Here is a 15,554-nt window from a genome sequence, read left to right as displayed (position 1 = left end):
ATGAATAAAATAGGGGCATGCAAAGTTTAGCCACCTTGGAGGTACTTCTGGGGTGAGAAACCATGTCCATCTCATTAGACTTGTCAAACTGGGATCAAACACAGCTTGGAGCTGGAGGCCCTTAATGATCATCTCAAATGGCTTATGGTGCACAGAGATAAGGACACAGAAGACTAGAGAGGGCAAGTCACTAGCCTGAGGTCATGCAACTAGCTAGAAGACAACAAAGACCTTCCATATCCCACTGGGCTCTCCTTCCTTCCTGTCAATGGTGGGTAGAGCCTGGGGACTGAGCAAGCTCACTGCTGACTCCCCAGTCCTCCAGATTCAGTAATCGGTGTCAGAAGTCCCTCCCCAGTTCCAATGAGTGGGGAACCTTACCATCTACAAAGACACTGTTCTTTTCCAGGGTAAAGTTCTGTAGCTGGGTTCCATTCTGGGTTAGCCGCAGGAATTCTTCGTAGATGGCAACTCTGTCCAGTCGCCGAGCCAGTGGCGAGAAGTTACATAAGGAGTCAACTCCAGTGTGGCTGCTGTGCAGGACAGACCTGGAAGGACACGATGGGTGGACAAGGGTATCTGGCATTCTAGATCCTGGTTCGAGATTCACTGTTCCCTGTTTCCAGACCCTGTCCAAGACAACTTTCTGGAATGATGGAAATATTCTATATCTAAACTGTAAAATACGATTGTTATGAGCCCATGTGGTTACCGAACACTTGAAATATGGCTGATGCGGGTGAAGACCTAAATTCCATACTGTACTGAATCAACAAATTTAGAAATAAATAGCCAGAAGAAGCACTTCTGGAGTATCAAAGTGCTGATCTCTGAAAATCCAAAAAAGTGATGAGAACACTGGCAAAAATTGTTGAAATCAAGTTCTTATCCAGAGGCCTGTGAATTAACCAAAAGTTTGCAATAATCCAAGGAGCATTTATTCAAGAAAAACAGCAGTGTCGTGATAAGGACAGCAAGCTTTGTGGCATTTTAACTCACTGTATCCCCATTGCCCTCTATCCAGACCCTCAGTAACCTGAAAAATCAACAGCTTCAGAAACATGGTAGCTGTGAAAAATCAGCAGCCTAGCAGTCACTGGAGGAGGGCACAATGGTTTTGAAGATCCTCCAAAAGACTCATCCCCAGAGAATTGTCACTATTTGACCTGTCTGGCAGATCCCTAGAAAAGCCTCATTCTCAGGGCTTGTCTTCGACCTGATTCAAAGCTTGCTCCATGAGAAAGCCTATGCCAGAGCATTTGTTGAGAACAGTCAGTGGCCATTATTAACATTTTAGCTTCCCGAGGGAGTAATTACCAGCTAGTACAAACAAGACGTGGGACAAAACTTAAAGGGAAAATTTGGGGAATGAGACATCCATAGGGAGCTTTCAAATCTTACAACATATTCCTGGGTGTTTAGAAGATCACAAATGGGCAGAGCTATGTATGTGCCCAGGAAAGACCTAGAAAGGTCCTGATTTCTTAGCTCTACAAGTGTAGTTTAATATCCAAAAAAATTATAATAATCAATAAATGTAATATACCATATTAATAGAATAAGGGACAAAACACATGATCTCTATAGATACACACACACGCACAAAGCATTTGACAAAATACAATACTGTCTCAAGATTAAAACATTTAAACTAGAAATAGAAAGGAACTTTCTCAATTTGATAAACAGCATCTGTGAAAAGACTACAGTGGACATCATACTCAATGCAGAAAAACTGGAAGGTTTCTTATTAAAATCGGGAAGCAAACAAGGATGTCTTCACATGCTTATATATTATTCACATTGGATAGGAAATTCTAAACAGGGCAACAGACATAAAAAGTAATAAAAGGCATTTATATTGGAAAAGAAGGTATAAAACTAACTCTATTTGCAGATGACATGAATTTGTATATAGAAACTCCTAAGAATAGATGCCAAGACTATTATACAAAGCCTATAATAGTCTATTAATTTAGCAAGATTACAGAATTCTAGATAAAAACACAAAAATCAATTGTATTTTCATACACTGGCAGTGTATATTCAAAAAACCATTACGAATATCAAAGAGAATAGAGTACCTATAAAATTTTGACAAAATAAGTGCAAGACTTACACACCAAAAACTACAAAACATTGTTAAAATGAATCAAAGATATAAATAAGTGGAAAGACATACTGTGTTCATGGATGGAAGACTTAATATTAATAGGATGGCAACATCTCCTAAATTGATATACAGATTCAATGCAATCCCTATGAAAATCCTAGCTGGGTCTTTTTTTTTTAATTGACATGCTGATCTTAAAATTCACGTGGAAATGCAAAGGTCCCTGAATAGACAAAACAATCTTGAAAAAGAAGAACAAGGTTGGGGGACTCCAGTGCCTTATTTCAAAACTTACCACAATGCTACATTATAAAGACTGTGTAGTGTTGACATAAATACAGAAATACAGATAAGTGGCGTATAATTGAGAATACAGAAATAATCCCTAAAATTATGATCAACTGATTTTCAAAAAGCCTGCCAAGAATGAGAAAGAAATAGTCATTTCAACCAACGGTGCTAGAAAAATTAGATATCTATATGCAAAAAGAATGAAATTGGACTCCTATTTCGTATCATATATGAAAAGTAACTGAAGAAGGATCACAGACAGAAATATATGAGCTAAAGCTATAACACTCTTAGAAAAAAAATAGTAAATTTTCATTACTTTGGAGTAGGCAAAAGTTTCCTAAATACGACACCTAAAGCACACACACACACACACACACACACACACACACACACACAAGATGAAAAAATAGATTTTAGACCTCATCAAAAAAAATTGTCCTTCAAAGGATATTATTAAGAAGGTACAAAAAGAACCTATAGAATGGAAGAAAATATTTGCAAATTGTATACGTGGTAAGAATCTAGGATCTACAATATATAAAGTACTCTTAAAACAACAATAAAACAATGAATAACCCAATTAAATATGGGCAATGGACTTGGATATACATTTTTCAAAGAAGATGTACAAATGGTAACTACAAGAAAAGATATTCCACACCATTAGTCATCATGGATACCCAAATGAGATATCATTTCTTACCAAAGAAGATGACGATAATAAAATATTGTGTGCAAGGGCAGTTCAGTGGTAGAATTCTTGCCTGCCATGTGGGAAACCCAGGTTTGATTTTTGGTCCATGTACTTCCCCCAAAACAAACAAGCAAGCAAAACAAACAAACAAACAAAAATTCAACAAATGGGATAATGGGAAACTCACATGGAAAAATAATGGGACCTGCCATACAGCATACAAAAATATATATATAAATAGCATTGCCTAGGATTTGGAAAAATTGGAGCTTGATACATTGCTGGTGGGAACGAAAAATGGTTCAATCACTGTGGAAAACAGTTTGATGGTTCCCCTTAAAGTTAAACACAGAATTACCATATGATCCAGCAAACCCACTCCTAGGTACACACTCAAGAGAGTTGAAAACCTAAGTTCACAAAAATACCTTGTGCAAGGATGTGTATAGCAAAATTATTCAAATGGCCAAATCTGGAGGCAACCTCAATGTCCATCAACTGATGAGAAGATGAACAAAAGGTGGTATAGTCGTGCAATGGAGTATTATTTAGCTATAAAAAATGAATGAAGTACTGATACATACTATAATGTAAATGAACCTTGAAAACATTATGCCAAGTTAAATCAGCTTATTACAAAACATGAAATATTGCATTATTACATTTATACAGAATAGCCAAACCATAGACACAAAAAGTAGATTAGTGGATTACCAAAGCTGAAAGGAAGGAGAAATATGGAGTGTCTGCAAATGGGATGGGGTTTCTTTTGGGTGTGATGAAAATGTTCTAAAATTAGAGAGTAGTGATGTTGCACTGCTCTATAGAGGTATTGAAACCCACTAAACTGTATATTTCAAAAGGGTAAATTTTATGGTATATGCATTATATGTCAATAAAGTTGCTATTAAAAAAATAGCCTTGATGGCTGGCAAGATGGTGGCATACCGAGGTGTGGGATTTAGTTCGTCCTCCAGAGCAGCTAGTAAATAACCAAGAACTGTGTGGAACACCTGACTTCAGTGACCAGACACACAGCATACACCAGTCTGGAACGGATGGAATGACTGAGATCCCTCAAAGAACTGTAAGTCTGCCAAGACATGGAGGCTGGCACCCCCACGCACACATGCACGGCAGGCTGGTTTCCCAAGAGGGAAAGAAACAGACTTCTCTAGTAGCAAGGAGTTAGCTAAACCAAGCTCTAATTGTGGAATCAATGAACAAATTCTGACTACTGAAAACAGGCCTTGAGCACAGATAAACCTGGAATAAGCACTAAAGGAAGCAAGAGTTTTCACCCTGGCAGAGAGGGCACAGGGCTGGTGGAAAAAACAAAAACAAAAACAGAGACCTTTTGAGTTGGACAGGACAGAATACTGGAAAAGGGCTGGTCCCCCAAAAAGGGGGCACATAGAGTCACATAAGAAGTTATTGTTTGGCAAACCCAGGAAATGAGGGGCCAGCTCTGAAAAGGCTTTTTTATTCAACTTATCAAAAGCTCATTAGATAGAACTGTGAGCATGCACAGGCTTCAGCACTGCCCCAGGCAGGGGCATAATTAAGGCATATCCAAGAGACAAAGTAATTAGTCAGGTAAAAGGGGTTAATTCCATAAAAGGCATATCTTCTCCAAGAAAAAGGAGGGAGGAGGGCTCAGTTCAAGTGGAGGCCCTCCTTCAGAGAATTCAGGCCCCAGAGGCTGGAAAACAGAAGCAAACAAAACTGGCTTATTACCTCAGCCTTGGTCTCAACCACATCCCTGGCAGGGAAAGGCTGCGGAAATTAAAGTCACCACATCACTTTATACTGATGGGAAGCTTGTCATAGGCAGACAAGCCCCACATGCTGGGCAGGATAGGAAAATCACAGTCTAGAGGCTTCATAGGAAAGTCTGATAACCTGCTGGGTTTCACTCTCAAGGAAACTTTGTACTGGCTACTCTCTTGTCCTGAGATGTGGACCTGTCTGGTCTGGGAAAATCTGATTGGAGTCGATAATATCTGAGGAGTCCCTCCTCAAAAAAAGGCTCCATATAGGCAGGGCAAGAAACAGAAAAGAAGCACTGAAAAATTCTGATCAGTTAAACAGAACCTATGCTAGAGGTCTAGAAAAAGTTGAATTGAATTCCAAAGAAAAGATAGTGAACAAAGCCATCTAACAAGAAAACCCTAGGTAAAAGAGTGAAAACAATCTCCAGAATGAACTAATTAAGGAAATTAAATGCCTGGATGCCAGCACAAAATAACAAGTCATACTAGGAAAATTGAACATATGGCCCAGTCAAAAGAATAAATCAACAGTTCCAATGAGATACAGGAGTTGGAACTATTACAAAGCCACAGTGGTCAAAACAACAACATACTGGCAGGAAGACAGAAGTACTCACCAATGGAATTGAATTGAGAGGGGAGAGATAGACCACTAAGTTTATGGACAATTGATCTTCGATAAGAACCCCAAATCCACTGAACTGGGACAGAAGAGGCTTTTCAATAAATGGGCATGGGAGAATTGTATATTAATAGCCAAAAGAATGAAAGAGGACCTTACTACACACCCTATACAGACTTTAATTCAAAATGGATCAAGACCTAAATGTAAGCCAGAACCATAAAACTACTAGAAGAAAATGCAGTGAAACATCTTCAAGATCTAGTAATAAGAGGTAGCTTCTTAAACTTTATGCTGAAGCACAAGCAGGGAAAGAAATTGAAAAATGGGAACTCCTAAGGATCAAGAGCTTATGTGCCTCAAAGGACTTCATTAAAAAGGTGAAGAGGCAGCCAACTTAATGGGAGAAAACATTTGGAAATCACATATCGGATAAAGGCTTGATATCCTGTGTACTTAAAGAAATTATACAGCTCCACAACAAAAGAACAAATGACCCAATTATAAAATGGACAGAGGGTATGAATAGACACTTTTCTGAAGAGCAAATACAGATGGCTAAAAAGCTCTTGAAGAGAAGCTCATTTTCATTAGCTATAACGGAAATGCAAATGTAGATGACAAGGAGATATTAACCTCACACCTATAAAAATGGCTGATATTAAACAAACAGACAACTACAAATGTTGGAGAGGATGTGGAGAAATAGGAACACTTATTCACTGTTGGTGGGAATGTATGAGGTGCAGCCGCTGTGGAAGGCAGTTTGGTGATTCCTCAGACAACTAAACATTGAGTTGCCCTATGACTCGGCAATATCGATACTCAATATATCCCCAGAAGAGCTGAGAGCAGTGACACGAACAGATTTGCACACCAATATTCATAGTGGCACTATTCACAATTGCCAAGAGATGGAAACAATCCAAGTGGCCATCAACAGACGAGCGAATAAGCAAAATGTGATATATATATATAATGGAATATTATGCAACAGTAACAGAAACTGATGTCCTCAAACATATGACAATGTAGATGAACCCTGAGGACATAATGCTGAGTGAAATAAGTCAGTCACAAAAGGACAGATACTGTATGATTTCAGTCTTATGACTTCCATAAATGTAATCTCAGAGGTTACACTGCAGAAATATAGCAGACCTAGAGGTACACAAAAGCTAGACATGGAGGAAAGGCTCCCCAAAGAGGTTGAAACTAAATGTAAGGAAATGAATGGAAAGAAGTGATGATAACTAATTAGTGTGTTTATAAGTAACATTGCCATATTGAAGGTGAATATGATTGAAAGGGAATTTAGTGCCATGTATCCCATTGATTAAATTTTTGAATGTAGGTAAGTTCTTGCATGAACTATTTCAGTGGTTTGATAGTGGACAAAGAGTCAATAGTAGAGGGATACAGGGGGAAAACTAAAATAGCATGTTATGGCCAATAGTTAACAGGAAGATATCAACAGCACTACAGCACAACCAGGGCAACTAACTGGGGGAGGGAGGACAAGTGATAAAGGGTAGTTTTGATTTGATAGTTGGTGACGCTGTGTTTGTTGGTTCTTTGTCATTATAGACCAATGAAGATTGTCTAAAATTGAGAGTGCTGCTCATTGTACAACTAAGCAAAGATGCCGTAAGACATGGTTTGTTTATTTTGGACATTATCCACGATGCCCAATAGAGGGAGCCTAAGGGTACAATGGCTGAGAAGCACAATGGTGAACAGTGATACATTTATATGATGAAATTTGATGTGGCTACAAAAAGGAGGGACATCGGGGGGCACACGACGAACTGAATAAACCTTGGGAACACTGTGTTCTGCAAAATAAAGCCAGGAACAAAAGAACAAATATGCTGAGGCCTCTCTCAGAAAACACAAGAAAACGGGAGCCTGGATTGTGGCCCCTTAGAGCAGCCACGTTTGGTCAGAAGTTGTGGGGGTATTTCTGGATTCCGAGTCACTGAACAATTTGTGTATCAGCTGGTATTTCCCTGGAACTTGGAGTAGCTCTGTGACACTTACGATCCAGAAATGGAGGGCTGCAGACTGTAACTGTATAGAATTACAGTTAAAGTAACTGAAAGAGATCAGGCCTCAATTAGAGTTTAAAATGAAGCCAATCTGGCTGGGTTTGAGGTAGATTAGAATGCAGGGTAAGAGATGACAGCATGTACTCTTGGCCTTCAGCTACTGTGTGAGATCAAAGGCAGAGAGGTTTATTATGTCTAGAACCTAAATGTTCTGTAACACATAGTCTAAATCAATCTCTCTGGATAGCTCATTTAAACTACTCAAACTCCAGGAATCCAGAATGGAAATGAGGCCTTGTCATTCTGTGCAGCTTAATACAACACCAGGACCCATCTCAGACTATGGTGGGCTGATAATGAAAACATATTGGTAGAGTCCCTTGAGGATCTGAAGGAGAAAATGTATATATGTATATACGGAACTATTAAAGTCTTCCATCTGGGAAGCTCCAGGCACCCTCTCAACCACTGGGGACTCCCAAATAGGCCAAGCCCTGGATCTTAAGGCTTGCCCTCAGGAAACTTATTTCTCAAGTGGAGAAGCTATGACAACCCATAATGAGGCTTAAGAGTTGCTTCCAGGAAGACTCTTTGTGGCTTAGATGTGGCTTCTCTCTCTTTCTAGGCCCATCTCTGCAAGTAGGAGCATTGTCCTCTCTGCTACGTGGAACAAGCCATTCAGGGGTGAAAATCTCCCTGACAAGGTGGGGCGTGACTCCCGGGGATGAGTCTCGCCCTGACACCATGGGATCGACAATGCTTTCTTAATCAGAAAGGGGAAAAGAAATTCCACCTCCCTGTATTTGTTCTGATAATAAAATAAGGCATCAATGGCTAAGAGAGCTCAAATAGAGTCAAGAGGCTGTTCTGGGGGCTCCTCTTATCCAAGCTTCAGTTAGTGTTAATCACCATGATTTGCTAAATCCCAACCAACATGCCTCCTGTTGACTCTTAAGAATACCTACGGCTGGAACTGAGACTCCATAAAGGTTTCATGCACTAGATTTATTTTCCTGGAACCCACAATTCCTGGAGGGTTTCTAAGTCATATAAATACTGAAATCCAGAAGGTTCAGCTCTTCAAGATTAACTACATGCCCCTATTGTTGAGAGTTGACACACCTTCTCAACATGAAAAAGTTAGAATAAGCATTGCCCAAAGATCCCTATAGATTGGGAGAAGATTTTTTTTTTAATGTATTTATTCTTTTGTGAGTCTATGTCATGAAAATTGAACCTGGCTCCCAGTCACTGGTCTCTACCAAGCTAGAATTAGAGAATCCTTGGTCTATTGTTGAAAGCTTTTTTTTTTTAAATGAAATATTTATTATGAAGAATGCATGCCCCTTAAATCTCACAATCCAAAACTATTTTAGGAGAAGGAGGAATATAACAGAGAGAAAAATATTTAACCCATGAGTATGACTGCTGAGTCACTATGTTCATATTCCTTCTAGCCGCTAGTGTTTTGGAGCAGCTAGAAGGAAAAATCTGAGAGGATGGAATGGTAGCCCATGACAAACTCTGAGATCTGTTCTGTAACTACGTATTGAAGTGTGCTCCGAAAATTATTGCTTTTTTCTTTCTTTGCTTTGTATATGATATCTGATACAATAAAAAACATTTTTAAAAAGATGTATTGCCGCCACTGAGGCTAGTCAAAAGAATATGCTCGACGTTTTAAAGGGAATTCCAAAATAGCAGTGTTAAAAATACAGGATTTTCTTCTTGCATCATCAGATTTTAACCCTCACTGCACCTTGGGTACATCCTACAAGGGCAGTTTTGCAAATGAGGAAACAGGTTTGGAGCACCCAAAGTAGCTTTGTGGGTGAGCAGAAAAATCAGGAAGCTGAGTGCAGAGTTCTGGGCTCCTTCCCCCAGGCATCGAGCAAAGAGGAACAATTCCACCTCCTCATATTTGTACGAGGCTTCTTTTGGGTAAGTCAGGTATGTCTGTTAAACATTAGCCTCTACTCCTTACTATTTTAAGACAATCCTCATTTATTTATTTATTTATTTATTTATTTTTTGCATGGGCAGGCACCGGGAATCGAACCCGGGTCTCCAGCATGGCAGGTGAGAACTCTACCTGCTGAGCCACTGTGGCCCACCCCTCATTTTATTTTTTAAACATATTTATTCTTCTGTGAGTCTATTTCATTAAAATTCCACCTGGATCCCAATCACTGCTCTCCTCTAAGCTAGAAGTAGAGAAGCCTTGGTCTATTGCTTAGAGCTTTTGTTTTTTTTTTTCAATTATGAAGCATCTATGAAGAAGAATGCATGTCCTTTAAATCTCACAATCCAAAAATATTTTAGTATATGCTCTGCTGTCTATCTCAGAAAAACCCACATTGAAATTACACCCTACCTTCCTTTTAATTATATCATAAATACATTTCCCCACAATATTAGCAAGTTTAAAAACTCAAAATGCCAACATCCTATCTTAACAGCTGTATGTATTCCATGGATGCACCATTCTTGAACTGGTGACCACTGCTAGATGCTTGATTTCTAAACAGTTGCCATTTAAATAATAAACCTCCACATTTTAATACATAGATATTCATCTATAGTCCTTACTATATCCTTAGGTTAATTCCTGGGATTCCTGACTATTTTCCCCAAGTTAGATAAGCTGGATCCCTGAAACAGTGTCAAATGGATTTCTGAAAAGATTCCAGCATTATCAGGGATTTAAATCCTTGTCAATATAGTCATTAAAAGTGTTTTTTTTTTTTTGATTATCAACAAAAACAGTCTCAAGTGGTCAGTGGGCAGTACAGTTAGGCTCCCGGATTCTTAGTTATCTGATTTTTTTTTTAGTCATCTGGTTTTAGCTTTCCAGTTTTCAAGAATCCTGACTTCAATAGCTGATTTCTTAAGGCATGGATTCTACACTCTAGATTCCATATCTCCCAGCCCCAGCACCTCCATGTCAACTGAGGGAGACACAAGCTCTCTTGAATTTCTAAGCCAGTTGGGCTCACTGGTTCAGGAAGAAGATGAGTTTTAGGTAATAGCTCTATTTTCTTACAGCTCTCTTTTCCTTAACAGTTAGGAACTGAACATCATGGAATGGGAATATTTACTTAAGGGACAGCAGAATTTCTCAGAATCATTAAGTCCTGTGTTGGAACTCACCTGAATCCTAAAACTTGGCAGTCAGAAAAATAATTCTTGATACTGCTGTTTCGAAATAGCTGATTGAGCTGAAAGACAGGATAATGTTTCCTAGATCAGAATCCCAGGCCCACTGGATTCAGAGAATTTTGAGTTACCGATAGTACTTCCCCATCTGTGTTTTTTCTATCTTATTTTCTTGTACTGCAAATACTAGCCCCCATCTTGTTCCAGCGGATGACTTAGCTCTGCAAACCTGAGCTAGCAACTGAAACTAAGTGGCTTCTTCTTAATTTAAAAATGGGACAAAGAATTTTTTTCATGAATTGTTATGAAATGTCACCCTCTGAATATCTGATATCCTTGGGTCAAGGGTAAAGTCTCTACATGGGTAAAAACTGAACACATGTCCCCATACTCACTACATCTTCAATACTTCTCTTGTTCCACTGGTATTTGGCAGAGCTTGGCTGGGCCATATCTTGGGAATATAGCAGGTTGGTGATGGTGAAATTCAGCTGGAATTGCTGGGGGCTAGGACTACTTGTTGGTTCGTCTGTCACTAGATGAACCGTTGGCTCCATTTCTAGAAAAAAAGTAAGGTATAACCACCATGTCAGAAGAGGGTTTTGATAAAGATGCTCTTCCAATCAGCCCAAGTATTCCTGGAAATGTGAGCTGAACTAGCATTTTAAAGATAGCTTACCGAAGACCCTCTATTTATCTGTCTATATGTCCACCACTACTACCAACAAATATGTTTGAGAGTTCTTGAGGATGGGGGATAGGGCACTGGTTCTCTCTGGGCTTAGCCACTGCAGTAAGCATCTGTCAAAACCCTTGGCCTAAGCTTCTGATGGATGATCTGGGTTTCTAATGGGGCTTCCTGACTCCAGCCTCCTCCTCACTCCTAGCCCACTATCCATACAGAACTGTGAGTGTGTCACATCTTTAAAATTCACCTCTTTAGCCTCCCCCATCACGTCTTCATTTCACAGCCACACCAAACTTCTTACAGCCTCTTGAGATATGCTATGCTCTTTGTACCCTCTAGGTTCCAGTTACATGGAACAGTCTTGCCTCTGACCAGGTCCTGGTGTTCCTTAGAATTCAGATTCTTCATCACATCCTCCATAAAACTTTCCAAGACTGGGCTGTCTATCTCTCCTAGGGCTTCCAAAGGCTCCAGAAATTCCCTTATCACACTGTATTATTAGTGCTTGTTTACTTTTGTTGAGAATTGGTTGAATAAAAGATCCAATCAATAAATCAATACATGACATCATTGGGGACCTAAGAAGGCAACTCATGATGTTCCACATCTTGAGCTACAACTATTTACATGTGAATGTCACCATTTCCTCAATAATTGCTGCATGTTCTCCTCCTGCCTCTTACTGGTTGATCCACTGCCTGGGGCAATCAACATGGGGCTTCAGAAAGTTCCATTTTCCCCTGTCAAGGCTCCATCCATTCCATTCATACTCAGAAGCTCCATTCTTTCTCTTAGCCCCATCATTTGAGGCCACGAAACAGCCACCCCATGTCGTACCAGTCACATGCAGGTCCACCAGTTGGTAGGTGCCTCCTAGCCAATGGGATGAGATATTCAGGGTCCTGTTCAGAAAGACTTGTTTCACCAGGATGGAGTCCAGCTTGGAGGAGAACAGGGCCTTGACAGTGACCAGCATGGGTCCCACCCTGCAGACAGAAACCACGGGACTCAGCAGTGCCCAACACCAGCACCATTTCCTGAGTTCCATCTTTAAAGAGCCAAAGACTTCGTGACAAGCAGTGGAACATTACTGAGCTTCCTTTTCTCCAAAAGGAAAAAGACCCTGACTAAGGAGGGGAGACTTCCAGGGTTTGGAAGGAGAAGGATAACAATAACGAACATTTATTGAACAATTTATTGAACACTTACACTACGTCAGACCCAATGGTTTATATATATACATATATTCATCATACTTGGTGGAAGGTATTATAATTTTCCCCATGTAATGGTGTGACAGACAACAGAATGAAAGTTTGTAAGTATTCAAAGTCAGCACTACTATACCCGTTAATTCTCTTTTTCCCCAGCCTTAATTCCGTTACCCAATCCTCAGAGACCTAAGTTCAAATCCCAGCTTTGACAGTCCTTGGGCAATTCACTGCACTTCTATAAGCCTCAGGGACATAAAATTCCTCTTCCCAAGAATAGGGATAAGAACAGTGGATCATGGGCAGGCCACGGTGGCTCTGCAGGCATGAATGCTTGCCTGCGATGCCAGAGGCCCTGGGTTCGATTCCCGGTGCCTGCCCATGTGTAAAAAAAAAAGAGAGAGAGAGAGAGAAAAGAACAGTGGATCATGACTTTTTAATAGTGAAGATAAATCACTGGATTCTGGCTCTGAGCTACTGTTTCAACCTTCCTAGGACAAAGGCAGTGGTAGCCATTGTTTCAAGCCCATCCTGAAGAGGAATGAGAGGTGGTGGAGATTTAAAGATACAGTGCTTCCCTCAGGCCTGTGGGCTGAAGGGCTGCATTTGCTGGTCAGGCCAGAAAAGCACAGCTTTGGGAAGCTGTCAAAGGCTTGTGGCATTCATCCCGATGTCCTCCCCAGGGCACTTTGAAGCCAGTCTGCACCGCCTTCATGGGTTCCTGGCCCTGTTTTAGTTGGGAGATTGACTTGAGAAAGGAGGTGACATGCCTCCAAAATTTGCCTTCTGGAAAAAAGCAACTAGAGACAACAGAACAGTATAAAAAAACTATAGAGACAAAAACAAGGAGAATAGATCAAGATTCCCAGAGAAGTAACAAAGGAAAGGAAGTTTACTTCTGGAGGTGAAACTATTGCACGAAAAGTACAATCGGAAAAATTTTACAAATCCAGAGCAAGAAGCAAATGAAGAGCTGAAAAAGTCTGATCAGTTAAACACAGGGTATTCTAAAGGTCTAGAATAAGTTGAACCAGACATCAAAGAAGAGACTTAACACGAAGCTAATCAACAACAAAACTATAGGCAAGAGAAAGAAACTGACCTTCAATGTAAACTCATCAAGGTAAGATGTGCCTCGACATCAGCAAAGAACTATAAGCCATTCAAAGAAACAGGAAGATATGGCCCAGTTAGGGGAACAAATGAAAACTTCAGAGGAGACTCAAAAGTTGGAACAACTAATTAAAGATGTTAAAACAAACCTCCTAAATCAATTTAAGAAGAGAAAGGAAATATGTATGAGATAAAAAATATAAAGAAGGTACAGGGTGAGCACAAAGATGAATTTGAAAATATAAAGAGAAACATAAAAGAAATTATGAGAATGAAAGTCACAATAGAAGAGATTAAGCATAAAAATTGCTATTGCCTGCTCTGGGCTATGTTTAATGGGAAAACATCAGCACTACTACAGCAACACCAGGGGTAAATAATGGTGGGAGGGACAAGGGTTAAGGGGAGATTTGGATTTTCTATTTGGTGAGTGTGTGTTTATTGGTTATCTTTCCCTCGGGAACAATGAAATTATCTAAAATCGAAAGTGTTGATGGACTTTGGACATTGGACATTATACATGATGCCTAATAAATGCAGGTGTCTGGAGAATGCACTGATTGAGGAATAGCTTCACAAACAATGGTGCATACATATGATCGAATATTACGCTGCTACCAAAAGGAATGAAGTTGTGAGGCATGCAATGTTATGAATGAACCTGTGGAACATTTGGTGAGGCAAAATAAGCCAGAAACAAAAGAGCAGATATTGTACGGTCTCATTTAGAAAATACTTATAAGAAAACAAGGGGGCCTAGATTGTAAGTTCTTACAGTGGTCAACATTTAGTCCAGAGCAGTAATCGTTATTTCTAGATTTTGAGAAGCTGTTTTATATATGTATAACCTGGTATTTAAAGATGACAATGAAGCCGACCAGGTTGGGATTAAGGTAAATCAGAATACTGGGGTAAGGAAGACATCATATGTATTTTAAAACCTCATCTAGTCTTTGAGGACAAAGGAAGAAAGGTTATTTTGCCCAGAACCTAGATTTTCTGTAGCACATGATCTAACTCAACCTGTCTAGATAGAGAATTTAAACAATTCAAACACAGGGAGCCCAAAACAAGAATGAGGGCCTTTAATCCTGTATAGCTTAATGTAATGCCTGGATACATCCCAGAGTGTATTAAACAGACAATCAAAAAGTATTGGCAAAGTCCTTTAAGGGAGAAAAAGTATGGAACTATCAAATTTTACCACTGGGGAAACCCCTGATACTGTGTCAAACGTTATGGACACCCAAATCAATAGGCCAAGCCCTTGATCTTGAGGCTTGCTTTTGGGAAGCTTATGTATGTAGTAGAGAAGCTTAGACTACCTGTAGGTATACCTTAGAGTTATTTCCAGAGGACCTCTTTTGTTGCTCAGATGTGGCCTTTCTCTCTCTGAGCCCAGCTCTGCAAGTGAAATCATTGCCCTCCCCCCTACGTGGGACATGACATCCAGGTTTGAAAATCTCCCCTGGTGGCATGGGATATGACTCCCAGGGATGAGCCTTTTCTGGCACTGTGGGACCAACAATGCCATCCTAACTAAAAAGAGGAAAATAAATGGGACAAATAAGGTATCCATGGATGAGAGAGTTCAGATAAAGCCAAGAGGCTACTCTGGAGGTTGTTCTTACCCATGTTTCAGACATTGCTACCTATCATAACTTGCCAAACCCCAACCAAAACCATTCCTGCCAATGCTAAAGAACACCTAGGGCGTTATGTAAGATTCTATAAAGGTTCCATGCACTAGGGTAACTTTCCAGAAACTACAACCTCCAAATGGGTCCCTGGACCAGACAAGTCCTGAAATGCAGATGGGCCAGCCTCTCTGGAATATCAGTTA

General features: G+C 39.9%; 1 protein-coding gene across 1 annotated transcript in view; it reads right to left on the bottom strand.

The window, feature by feature from the left end:
* LOC143650548 (mucin-16-like) overlaps nucleotides 1-15,554 on the bottom strand; it is an 84,209-nt gene that overhangs the window by 3,337 nt on the left and 65,318 nt on the right. The window contains exons 46-49 of the mRNA XM_077121449.1: nucleotides 12,225-12,373; nucleotides 11,095-11,258; nucleotides 10,694-10,761; nucleotides 382-548 (exon numbers count right to left, since the gene is read on the bottom strand). Of these exons, the coding sequence (XP_076977564.1) occupies nucleotides 382-548; nucleotides 10,694-10,761; nucleotides 11,095-11,258; nucleotides 12,225-12,373 (548 nt within the window). The remainder of the gene's footprint in view (nucleotides 1-381; nucleotides 549-10,693; nucleotides 10,762-11,094; nucleotides 11,259-12,224; nucleotides 12,374-15,554) is intronic.

The sequence above is a fragment of the Tamandua tetradactyla genome, chromosome 11, assembly GCF_023851605.1.
Source record: "Tamandua tetradactyla isolate mTamTet1 chromosome 11, mTamTet1.pri, whole genome shotgun sequence".
NCBI lineage: Eukaryota > Metazoa > Chordata > Mammalia > Pilosa > Myrmecophagidae > Tamandua > Tamandua tetradactyla.
This window is presented reverse-complemented; position numbering and strand designations above follow the sequence as displayed.